We start from the raw sequence: 12,693 nt of genomic DNA, 5'->3' as shown, positions 1-12,693 counted from the left end.
TTTTTCTTTAAGTTTCCCAGCATAGCAACCCTGGCCAACAGATACCTAGTAAACTTCCATTAAAATGTCCTGTATCACAGTTAATGCACATGAATACGTATCATAGCAGAACTGTAGAATGGTAGAATTTCTATTTATATAGGATGCTCAACAGACACTATGTATACAGAGAAATATTTTAACATGTCTTTCAAAACAGGGAGTGTCTACTGTTTACCACTGTGCTGGTTTCAGCTGGAGTAGAGTTAATTTTCTTCACAGTGGCTGATATGGGGCTATGCTTTAGATTTGAGCTAAACACAGGGCTGATAATATGGAGATGTTCTTGTTCTTGCTGAGAAGGATTTACACAAAGCCAAGACCATTTCTGATTTTTGTACTGGCAAAGAAATTGGGGGTACCTAGGAGATTGGGAGGAGACAAAGCCAGAACAGGTGACCCAAACTGACTATAGGGACCATGACCAGGCCACGTGATATCATGTTCATTGATGGGGGGAAGTGGGGGGAAGAGAGAGGAAAGAGGAAAGGGGGTGGGGGAGTGGGCAGTGTTTGGAGTGATGGCATTTGTCTTTCCAAGTCACCTTTATGCTTGAAAGGGCCCTACTCTCCCAGGGATGGGTGAACACTATGCCTGCCCACGGAAGTCATGAAAAAATTCCCTGTTTTGTTTTGCTTTGCTTTAACTATAAAGCTACAACTTTTCCTATAAAACTGTCTTTATCTTGACCCACAAGTTCTGTAGCTTTTACACTTGTGATTCTCTCTCTGATCACCCTGGTAAGGCAGTGAGTGAGGGGCTGTGTGGGCCTTGGCTGCTGGCTGGGATTAAACCATTACAAACATGTGTAAATTAATTTTACCATAAAACACACTCTTCCTAATTCCTATTGTCCTGAAACATTTTGCCCCTCCATTACTTATCCAAAAACTACTCTACACCTGGCATCGTAAGACATAAAACTACCTTCAACCACATAAGCATGAGGAGCCAGGAAAGCACTGACAGCTCACAAGCTGTGAACAACACTAATGGTGAAACATCTACAGTAGAAACAGCGATTTCTGTAGCAGCGTTTCTCATTTTCTGCTTCTGTTGGTTGGCAGAATGTGATACATATAGAGCAATCTTTGGATAGAATAATCATAGTATCATAGAATTGTTTCATTTGGAAAAGATCTGAGATGCAAACACAGCTTTGAGCAGGAAAACACTACAGAGCACAGCATGGTAAGATACCTTTAAGTAACAATCTTACAAAACCAGATTTTGAGTTGGCTGCTTGCTGACAGAAAATGCCTGGTTACATGATATTTCCATAAAAACCGTGAAAATTCTGTGCTGGAAAACAGGATGAGAAGGCATGGTGGAAAACAAGACATTTTAAGCAGTCACCAAACATAATTGATAATAAAGGGGAAAAATGAAGACAAGAAGGAGAAGACAGTAGCAATTCCAACCCATCTATTACATTTAAGGTTCTAGACTGGAATTTCAATAATAAGCAGTAATTTCTCAGTTGTGGCAAACAAATGCAACAGATAGAAAACTGTTAAGCATATTGTGTTTTCATCTTATTTCTGACCATGAAAACAGTATGCACTTTTGTGTTGTGTAGAATTCACTGGAGGATCAGGGTCTCCTTTCATAAAGTGACTGAGGCCACAAACTTCTCCCAGTACGCATCTAGGGTTCCAGGAAAAAAGGGAATGGAGGAAGCACAAAAGCCAGAGAGCACCTCACTCTTTCTTAGGTGAGAAAATGCTAAGAAATGTATGTATGGTAATAATGGAAAAATATTCATAACTTTCTTTTATTATTCTCTGATGCATTTCTCAAAACAAAACTATACTCTTCAGAATGGTTGCACTAAGTACTCTAGGTTATCCACCTTGTATGCTACAGACACATTTCTCAAGAAAATAAAAACTCAAGAAGTACTAGCAGTCTACTACTGTACAACCTAACATATATATTGTTCTAGGGGGCAACCTATCAATAACCCCATTTTTTTCTTTCACTGCTACCTAGCATGAATACATAACTTCCTCAGGAAAAAAAAAAATATACTCCTGGGTAGATTATTAAAGGTTTTCGAGGCACTTGCCCTGGTAAGACAAAAAGACAAATTCCCAAAACTTAATATGATCACAGCTTCTGAATTTAGACTGAATTTGGCAAGTATTTTAGAAACAACTGTCAGTTTTATTTGTTTTGAAAGATGAATTAGAAAGGCCATGGGATGGCAAATCTTCCATACACTGCTTTGGGTTTTTTCTTTCAACTGGCTGTTCCTCAGCAACACTCAGAATGCACAAACTTGTAACTGGTCATAAAGGTTTATTAGAATTCTGTTGAAATAACAGAATTGCAAATAAATTATGCTAAATAATGAGGAAGTTAAATGATTCTACACTGAGCCACTGACTTCTTGGCAGCTATTTGTTTAAGTGCCTGAAGGAGTAATTATATTGCCTCTGGAAGTTTAGTTTAAAGCAACTAAAATCCTAAGCCGTAAAATTTTAAGCAAATAGCAAGAACTACATGCAAATTCTCAGGGAAAGGGTTATGAGTAAAACTTCTGATCCATTAACAGAATGTAATAACCATGTTTTAAACATAGTTAAAAGACTCCCAAAACAAGCAATTACAGCAACAATTTTGTTCTTTTAGGTTGTCATCATCTCCCTGCTCACATACTGAGTTTTGGGTGCCATTTTTCTCTAAAAATTAAGATAATTTTAAGATGTGACAACCAACATCCCACAACAGGGACACACTATGTAGATATCCAGGAACAAAAATGCATGTGAGCAGGCAAAAAGTTTTTCATAGGAACCATAAAATGCAATTATCATTGTTTTACCATTTTAACTCATAGAGTCAAGTGGCCTGGGAGAATACTTAATGGAAAACAGCCCTCACAACAATAAATTAACAATTATGGAAAGCAGACAATGCATTCCCAGCTTACTTTTAAATACGAGAAGTCCTGTCACAAATCTATTTTAGGACTCAATATGGAAGAATAAACAAAAAGGAGAATAACCTCAAGTCTCTGCACACTGACCAATTTCAGACTCAGGTGAACATGAAAGCAATAGCCATATATTCTATAGTTCAGGTATTTCACAGTGAAATGTGTAGACAAAAGCAGAATTTCACAATTTAAAGACTGAGCTTTTCAATATTCAGAAATGCTTGCTTTTTTACCAAATATCTTAATTAATATTTTTATTATTTTGCAAAGTACTTTCATAGAAGGTAAATAAAACATCAGCTGAAAAAAAATTCCTACCTGTTTCCTCTTTTCAGGTGGAAGTGATGGATCCCCATCCTACAAATAAAAAGATATATTTTATCAGCAGCTTATTTTTTAAACCAGAAACTATATTAATTCTGTGAATCTAATTGTAGGACATGTATTTTAACAAAAATGTTATCATTTTTTAAAATAAATACTGCTTATTAATACCAGTAATACTAACTTTAACATAAAGAAAATTCTGAAGTTGAAGATTTGTTTACATTACTAGAACAGCAGTTCATTACAAATTTGTGTTGTATTAATTTTCATACTGGTACATTAAGTTGCTGTGGAATAATAATACCACAGTCAGTTTTTAAATGGAATTATCACTGAAACTAATTTCCTCAGAGCATGCACTGCTTTTCTGTGTCCTATATAACAAGCACTGCCTCATCACTGCAGAACAAATGAGTAATAATATGATCAGGGCTGTGCAACTGCAAGACTACTGCAAACAAGAACCTAGACATTTTTACAGCAGCCATTATAGACTTCTTTCCAATTTTTTTTGAGGTTCACCTTTGTCCCCCAGTTATACAGTCTTCATAAAGAACAACCTACAATCAGCTCCCGATACTTCTTTTTCAGAGACTGGTGTCGTTCCCGCAGCTGGTTGGCCATAAGTTTGTACTGGTCTCTTTCTTGTTGACATGTGTCCAGCTCTTTGGAAAGGATGAGCAATGCCTCCTTTTTACTTTCAAGCTTCCTTTTGCACACCAGATACTGCAGAAGAGAAAAAAACCCATACATTAACAAGCCATTTCTACCCAAGCCAGTACTGAATACAAGAGGCTCAAGGTCTTCTGTGAAATGCTGGAAGACTGCACAAGAGCAAAGTCTGCCACAAGTCAACTTATTAATTACAATCACGGGGAAGATATCTCATATAGAAAGCTTGAAATCCATCTGTAAGGCCACATGTTCACCTGACCACTGTGACTTAGAATATTTACTAATTTGAGTTTCTCATGCTTTTTCTTATATGCAACAGCATGAGGAACCTTGCAATTTGCCCAGCAGCCCTGACAAGGCTGCTAGAAGGAAGAAGCTTTTGCAAAATCCCTTTTCTACACGTGTTCACAATATCCAGCTCCCAGGTAGCAACCAATTGTTCCTGCTTCACTTCCCACTGCTGTCCTTCTCCCCAGTACCAGCAGTGTACTCTGGGCTCAGCCTCCCAGCTGGACACTGAAATGGGACTACGTACAGCAAGTAGAAGGGGCTGTACGAATGATATCCAAAATTTACCTTGACCATGAAACAATTACTGTGTGATGCCCTAACACCACACATAAAAGAAACTTAATTATGCTGTGATACTACAGGCACATACCCATTTGAGGCAAAAAAAAGGGAAATAATGCAGGAATGCCAAACACACCTAAAAGAGATGAGCCTTCCCATGCAGCCATCATTTCTCATGTGAAGGGGTCATGCACTAAGTGAAGCAGAACTTGCAAATCTTAGCTGTTCTGCATTAGTCTGATCTGCCTCACTGCCTTTCCACACTGAAAGGAAGAGTAACATATATGTCATCCTCAATGTTACCTATCAGAACTTTCAGGTAACTTTTTTCACTTAGCATGATGTTCAATCAGCAGATTATTACCCATCACTTGACACTGTTCATGCTAAAGTATGTATTTCCATTTCTGATGATACTGACATACAGCGTGGCTCTAAATACTTTCTGAATGTGATCTGCAAGAGACCAAATACCACAGCAGTCATGAAAACAATTTACAGTTTCATTATATCCTCTGACAAGAATACTTTGTCATTATGGGCTCTTGCATAAAGCAACAACATCATCACTTCCACACTGTTCAAGTCAGTGCTGTTCTTTGGGACAAAAATCATTCTTTGTATGTACTACTTGCTTGGAATTAACTTTGTTAACCTCAGTTTCAAATCAATGAGAAAGGAAAAAGTGAGTTTGGTATATTAGTACAGACAACCTTTTCCAAAAATGGTAAATGCTTAGTTGCAAAAAAGTGGGAAGGAAATGAGAAAAGCAGTTCCAAGAAGGATTTGAACCCTCAAAAAGGACACTTCCACCTTGGATTAATTTTATTTCTGGCAATACTGAAGTTGAAATCCTGCCATAAATTTTCTGGATTATGATGCCTTGGCATCAACAAAGGCAAGTGTACCTATGTACTTATGTCCTTACTGATACCTTACACAAATGTCAAATCCCCTGATAAAGGACTGAAAGGTATGAGAAGCTAAACTTTAATATTGTCAGTAAGTGATTATAGTAAACTGCTTCAAACTTGATAAAGTAATTCCTTCCCTTACAGTGAAGTATTTGTCAATCTCTCTTCTTTTTTTCCTCTGTTTCATCCCCTATCTAAGTAATTCTAAAGCAAGCCTTTGCTAAATTATTTTAAAATCTGATAGAGTAGTTGCAAATAAAAATTACTAAAAGCAAACCTCACAATCACTTAAAAAACCCCAACCCAAAAGCCTAATCCCTGAACCAAGCAGCCTGTCCTGTTCCTTTACCAGGAAGAATCCCATGAAGAATGAAGCTGGCCCATCCAGCCAACACCGTGTGGAGTGGAGAGCCCTACCCCACACACACAATGTGAATGGAAAGAAGCCAAACACCTTGCCTTTACACCCACAGTACTGCAGGTGCCTGCAAGCCCTGCCACAAGTGCTGCTGGGAGAAACCACACAGGAGAGTCAGGAGTGAACCAGAGCATGTGGATTACACTGTAAACCCACTACTCACCCAGCAGGAAATATGGACCTAGCAGAAAACAAATGTTGCTTCTGCCATGAGTCACAGCCCTCTACAAAGGACACACTCAGAGCATACAAGAAGGCTTCACCTCTTACAGCAGCACCGGCAGGGGCTGGGGAATTCTCCACTACCTATTAGCCTGAGGATAATGAACCATAAACAGATTGTGGGGACAGTAATGTTCAGGGTCTGAATGAAAAAGAATAAATATGGCCTCCTTGATTAAAATCTGTTTTAACTAGACGAGCTATATACTGATGATATTGGCATCTCTCCCCAATATACTGTTTGGATTTTACTACAAAAATGACCACATAAAAGACTTTTTGAAGTAATTTTTGCCTTTTACACATACTGACTTTCCCAAATAAATAGAATAAAACCAGTAATAACATATTAATTTGTTTCCATGGGCTTATGGTACAAGAAACAATAAAGCCAGAGCATTTCTGTAGAATTTGATTATTCAACAGGGCTATGTTTGCAGTTGCCATTACCATTATTGAAGGAAAACCAAATTTCACAAAGACAGACCCCAAAGATGTTATTCAATATATTTGTTTGTGAATGTTAAAAAACAATGTAGCAATAATGGCCATAAAATGACCCAACAGCTGTATACCAGAAATGGGATCTAGTCAGGGAAATAATTGAGTCCCATCAGCGATTTCCCTTATATAGACAATAAGTGCAACAAAATTGGTATGCTGTCAAAAAGAACATAGGAGTGTGACAAGTTGTTTTGGAGCAATGAAAGCAATAAGGCAAATTTTTTCAAACAATCTGAAAAAAAGTATTCAGTAGATGCTTCTGGCCTTCACTCATGCAGAGACTTTGTTCCCTGCAACTGAAGTAAAACCCACATCTCAGGTGTTGTTTATCAGTGAGACAAGTGAATTCTGTTATGCACTATAGTTACTATGAAATAGTCTTACTGTCTTTTGTTTTTTTTTAAATTATTGGTACAAAATAATCTATTAATTCAAAAAGCAAAGTTAAATGAGAACCAGCTGCTATACATTCAATCTAAAAGTTACAATGTACAACTTTTCAGATCTGTCTAGTCGCTTTTATCTACCAATGTGCTGTTATCTGCAATAAAGTAAATTATAATTGCTACAAGGAAGAACATAATAATTAAAGGAATATATATGACATCCTACATTACTGCCTGAACTGCTTTACAGCCAGATGACTACTGAAATTGAGTAAAAAGAGACTGACATTACAGGAGAGTATAACTGCTCCAAGGTGACCCTCTACATCGAACACTTACTATTTGTCCATTGCTATTTTTAGTCACAAATCTGGGTAGATCTCATTAATGACGCTGTAGACATGGTCTAATAATCTGATGAAGCTGGGACACAGTCAAGGTTTTAGACTTTTTTTTTTTTAAACCAACAAACACAATGAATTCCTATCAGATTTTTTTTTTTTTTAATTTGTACCAATTACTGGCCTATATTTTGGTATTTAATGACAATTAAAGTCATGGAAAACATCTAATTTTCTGAGAGTAGAAGCAGAGATACTATCTCCAGTCTGTGTTTTGGAATCAGTGTGGATCATATTCTGTCTTTTCTTGACACTTGAGGGCCTTGTGTCCTCAATACTGAAGGGCTACTACATTACATTGGGCCTTGAAACCTACCATCTACCATGCTCTCTGAGAAACCATGAAGTCTACTCACCATCTTTTAACAAGAGATCCTACTGCTACCAAACTGCCTTAAGTTTTATCAAATTTCTCCTGACTGTAGTCTTGGAGACAATTCTGTTGTAGAAACTGAAGGGACCCAAAATGCATTGCAATCTCACTGTTGATTGTTGTTGACTGTGTTTCTATAATGTTGCTCCCCTTGACTTCAGATTAAACTGTTAACTTATCTGAAAGAGTCAAGCACTCAGACCTAGAGAAATTACTGGCCATTTGCTTGCCATTCACTTCCTGATGTGATTTATCTCTGATAAAACCTGAAATAATGCAGTGACCTTGGTTTTATCCCAATGTATCGACTCTGTTTTTCCTGCTGCCCAGCTCCTGCTTGACTGGCTCTCTCCAGCTGCTGAAGCACAAAGCAGGCTGGTATCATTCGCTGATGATAGAAGTGATACAAGCAACTCCTTAGAACACCATGTCTTGTCTTGATGGCAGTGCTACACCACACCATCTTCACCAGCCATTTAGGAATACCACAATTTAGTAGTTAACATTACTGTGCAATGTGGCCCAGCCCTCAGAAGTTTTGTATGCTGTGTATCACACAACATTATTAATTTCTCTGTTTGTTTCACAACACCCCTGCGAGTCTCTTAGTCCAACCTGAAACATGGAAACACGAAAAGCAAACACTTGTTTTGCTGCCCAAAAGTCCAGCATGCAGGTCTTCACAGCACTCTCCCACAGCTCCAGAGGATTTTGGAGCACAGTAAATCACAGTGCCAGCTCTTTCAGCATTTTCATTTCACTTTCTAAATGTCAAAGTCACTACAATACAAACTCAACCAAACAGAGACCTTAGATTATCTGCTCCGCTTTGTTCTTCCCTACAGCCCCTGCATTTTGCACATTAAGAAAAACTGTTAAACTAGTGGCTCCAATGCCTGTTGGTCCCCTCACAGAGGTCTGGCGAATTACATTTCATGCTTTGTTTGAGAAGGAAACATGACAGAATGTTACAGAGAGAATATGAATGTGAAAAAACTCACAAGTTTTCCTTCCTCTTCACTCCTGCCCGCATAAAAAGTTGTGCAACCAATGGGAAAGGTGTGCTCTGCCAATTACAAGCAGGGTAGGTATCTCTTCAGAACTCACGTCTGGAAATCATGTTGAAATCTAGCTATTTCAACTAGAACTACTGCTCAACAGTTTGGTAAGTCGAAAATTACTAGGCAAGGGAGCTCAAGAGACAAACATATCACATCCCTCTCTGCTGCTAAAGACCATACACAGTCAATAACCAAGAAATAGCCACTTGTGAATGAAAATTAAATGGAAATTACATCTCTTCAAACTACTTGTAGGAGGCACAGTCACATATGAGTAGTTGTAAACAGCACACACTAAACACTCTAATGTGTGGGAGGTGACAAAAGAAAGAGAAGCATTTTGACATTGGATTTAATTCTAGAGTTGGGTACATCTGAGGCACCTTCAAGATCATCTAGTTCCAAGTCTTCTGTCATGGGCAGGGACACCTTCAACTAGTCCAGGTTGCTTGGACTTCCACCCAAACTGGCCTTGAACAACTCCAGGGATGGGGATGAGGAATGGAATGTACTCTTGGGATAGTATTTTGGGGTTTATGAAGATCACTGGTTAATGGAGGACTTGGGCCACCAGCAAGAAAGTTCTAGCTACAGCTCAGTCTCTTGTGTCAAATCAACAGTTACTGACCAAGTCTTTACCCTACAACTTTATACTGACTTTTAAATACTCTGAACGTGGGTCACTGAGTGACATAAATGTTAGATGAAAACCAAGAGTCCAAGCAGAAAAATTACATGTTAACTCAAGAGAGCAATTAATCTTTCATATATGTATATATTTTAGATATACATATATATATATCCATATATCCATCACCACTACATGAAATTAGCTGGAGAACAGGTAAAATGCAGATTCTTGCTCCTGAAGTGAGTTCTTCTGCATCCACTCTGTGAGATCATCAATGGAAATAATGACTCTTTTATGCTCCTTCAGTGTTTGCTAAGTTGGCTTTGTCCCAGTATTCCTCCTACGTCACCCTACTCAGTTAGTTTAAAGAATGCTCAAGGTACATGTGGTGCAGATTGTTCAGAGTACCAGGTGCACACTAGGCCTGAAATACGCGTGGCTGTAAGTGGAAAAATACATAAATACAGAGGCAAAAGAACAAGCAAGAAGTCAGTGGTGAGCATAATAAAACCAGAGAAATATATGTGAAAGAGTAGAGAGCACTGAAATAGAACCAAAGTCATAAGGAAAAAGAAGAGTAAATATAGAAAAAGACTGAAACAGACAAAAATATTTCTTCTTTTCTAATGAAAAATGAAACGGCAACCTACAAAAATAAATGCTATATGTGGAAGTGTTTGTGCATAAGGACCAAACATACATCCTTATCACTTTTATTAACACCTGTTGCACCACAGTTTTAAAAGTTAGAGTTGCTTTGACAAGTATTTCAATTATTCCTATCTTTCAAACCTGGAAGATTTGGCTTATGCAAATAAAAACATATGTGACTACAGGTCTGAACCCATCAGCTTCTGGTCGTTTACACCAAGATTTTAACTGTCAGTTTTAACTGTCTACCACCTGCAATGGGAGAGTGTTTGTTTAGAGCTTTTCTTGCCTGTGCTACCTTGTATTTTGAAAGCATTTCAAGATTTTTATGAAATGCACAGGGGAAGAAAATTACCCAGAAGACACTGAAGCTAGGAGGCCTTGAGAAAATCTGTACCACTGAGGGATATGGTAAATTCAAAACCTTATTACAAGTTACTTCAGAAGTCTGAGCCACTTTGTCACAGACCCATTAGGATTTGGAGTTAATGGGTAAAACACATGGAGTGAATTGCAACAGCCAAAGGAAGAGGAAGGCAAAAGAAGAAAACCTGTGTCTTAACAGCATCCAGAACAACAGGCTGTAAGCCTGCTGTGGAAACAGAGGGAAAGGAAGGAAAGGTGGAATATAAGTCACTATGCATCTAATTTTTCCTGAAAAAAAGAAATTATATATATGTTTAAGTATCTACAAGAATGCAGGTTAGCACAGTCAATAAACTTTACTACAATTAAGAAGCCCCTAAACTGAAGTAGGTGTTCAATTTTAGGATAGAGTTTTTAGGTTTAACTGTATAAAAAGTAAAAAAGTTCCAAAGTAATTCTAAATGACATTTTAAAGCAAGGAATAGCAACATTTCCTCTGAACACACCTCATGATTTGCCTCCCATCTGAAACCACCCCTATCCCAAATAAAACTCCATTTGGTAAATGACATGTCAGATTTAACACTGCACAACCAGGATACTACTAAAAGTGCACTTTTCACTTTCTCCTGGATCATTTTGTGTCTTTGGAAGTACTGTATTCACAGACAGTCTCCAATTCTGGATGTGCTGCACTAGCACAGATCTGGGCCCATACAAACTCCCATTGAAAGCACCAAGAGCAGTAACAGGTTCAACACCCTAAACTCAAATATCTTTTTTACAGGTCAGGGCTTTAGGCCTTACACTCAGTTAACATAATAGAGGCGAAGCCCTCCTGAAAAAAAAGGGAATTCCCCTGTGTGCATCATACTCTAGGACAGTAGACTCAGACAGGTTTACCCAGGCCAATGCCATTTGCACAAAAGTTTTATCTGCTAGCTATAAGCATAAAATTACTATTTTTACAGTAATGCAATGTAAAAATCAGCATGCCAGCCTGCTTCATGAGTTTGGCTAATAAACAGATTTATCTTCAGTAATACTCTTTTAAATGATACTGACCTCAAGTTGGTTTGAGTTTGCTAACCCACCCTATGTGAAAATGTGTATCTGTAAACACTGTGGATGCTTTAATGGGGATGCAGTGGACAATAAAGTTTCCATTCATGTAACTGGCAAATCCTCCACCTGTTGAGGCTCATGGACACGGCGCTATTACATTCTTTTCTCCCACAGTACAAATGTCACCATGGGTCTCAAAACCCTTTAATATGTGATTCAAGTGAAGTGAGAACACAGAGCACACGGCACAGGGGCAGCCCGGTCACCCAGGCCGGTGCCGCAGCCGGGCTGCGCTGCTCTGCTCCTCCGGGCCCGAGGCCTCGGCCATCCCCGCAGCTCAGGGAATCCTCGGCGGTTTCAAACCAGCCACAGCAGCAGCAGCAGCGCCTAGGGCTGCTCTCCGCAGCCCCAGGGCGGTTAACACACGGAGAGGTTCGCAGGCCCTTCCTGCGGTGCTCCGCAGCAGCGCAGGGCCGCGGCGCAGCCCGAGCAGGGCAGGGCCAGCGGCAGACGTGGCCACAGGGACCGGCACAGCTCCAGCCGCTGCCGCCCGCTGGGCCGGGCGCCCTGACGGCGGCTGTGCCCCTCTCCCGGCATTCCCTCGAGGCGCGGGGAGCAGCCGGGCCCGCCCGCCGCTCGTCCTCGCAGCCCGGCGCCCCGGCCCGCGGCCCCCCCGCCGCCTCACCTCGCTCAGCAGCCCCTGCCAGTCGCTCTCGCTGCGGTGGGAGCTCATGGCTCCGGCGGGCCGCGGCGCCGGTGAGCGGCTCCTCCCGGCCCGGCCTTCGCCGGGCAACCCGCGGGAGAGGCGGGGACTGCGGCCGGCTCTGCCGGCCCGCCCTGCCCCCCGAGCGCCGCCGGGACCGGCTCGCCGCACGGCCGAGCTGCCGGCGGGGCCGGGCCGCGGGGCAGAGCGGTGGGGCCCGAGCGGCACCTGCCGAGGGCTCTGCGGGAGCGCCCGGGGTGCGTGTCCCGGAGAAGATCCTCCTCTCCTTACGTGCGCCTCCTGCATGACAGCCCGGCACTGCTGCCATGCCAGGCCCTGGGCAGCCAGACTTCCCTGAGGACTGGTCCATGAGGGAAGCGGCATCAAGGAGGCTTTAGTATTATATACGTGTATAACAAAATTATGTACTCACTTGTGTTGGG

The 12,693-nt window shown here is 40.6% G+C and overlaps 1 protein-coding gene across 9 annotated transcripts in view; it reads right to left on the bottom strand.

The window, feature by feature from the left end:
• CCDC149 (coiled-coil domain containing 149) overlaps positions 1–12,519 on the bottom strand; it is a 51,439-nt gene extending 38,920 nt beyond the window's left edge. For 4 of the 9 annotated variants that reach the window (XM_064418477.1, XM_064418478.1, XM_064418479.1 and 1 more), the window contains exons 1-3: positions 12,233–12,518; positions 3,872–4,033; positions 3,299–3,337 (exon numbers count right to left, since the gene is read on the bottom strand). In XM_064418477.1, coding sequence (XP_064274547.1) covers positions 3,299–3,337; positions 3,872–4,033; positions 12,233–12,280 — 249 coding nt within the window. In that variant the 5' untranslated portion in view covers positions 12,281–12,518. Of the gene's footprint in view, positions 1–3,298; positions 3,338–3,829; positions 4,034–4,691; positions 4,819–4,919; positions 5,040–12,232 lie in introns of those variants that run through there. The other 5 variants (XM_064418475.1, XM_064418476.1, XM_064418481.1 and 2 more) reach the window with 4 other exon arrangements.
• Between the last annotated feature and the right edge of the window lie 174 nt (positions 12,520–12,693).

The sequence above is a fragment of the Passer domesticus genome, chromosome 4 (assembly GCF_036417665.1).
Source record: "Passer domesticus isolate bPasDom1 chromosome 4, bPasDom1.hap1, whole genome shotgun sequence".
Classification (NCBI taxonomy): domain Eukaryota; kingdom Metazoa; phylum Chordata; class Aves; order Passeriformes; family Passeridae; genus Passer; species Passer domesticus.
Note: the sequence above shows the minus strand (reverse complement) of the source record. Positions and strands in the feature narration are given on the sequence as shown.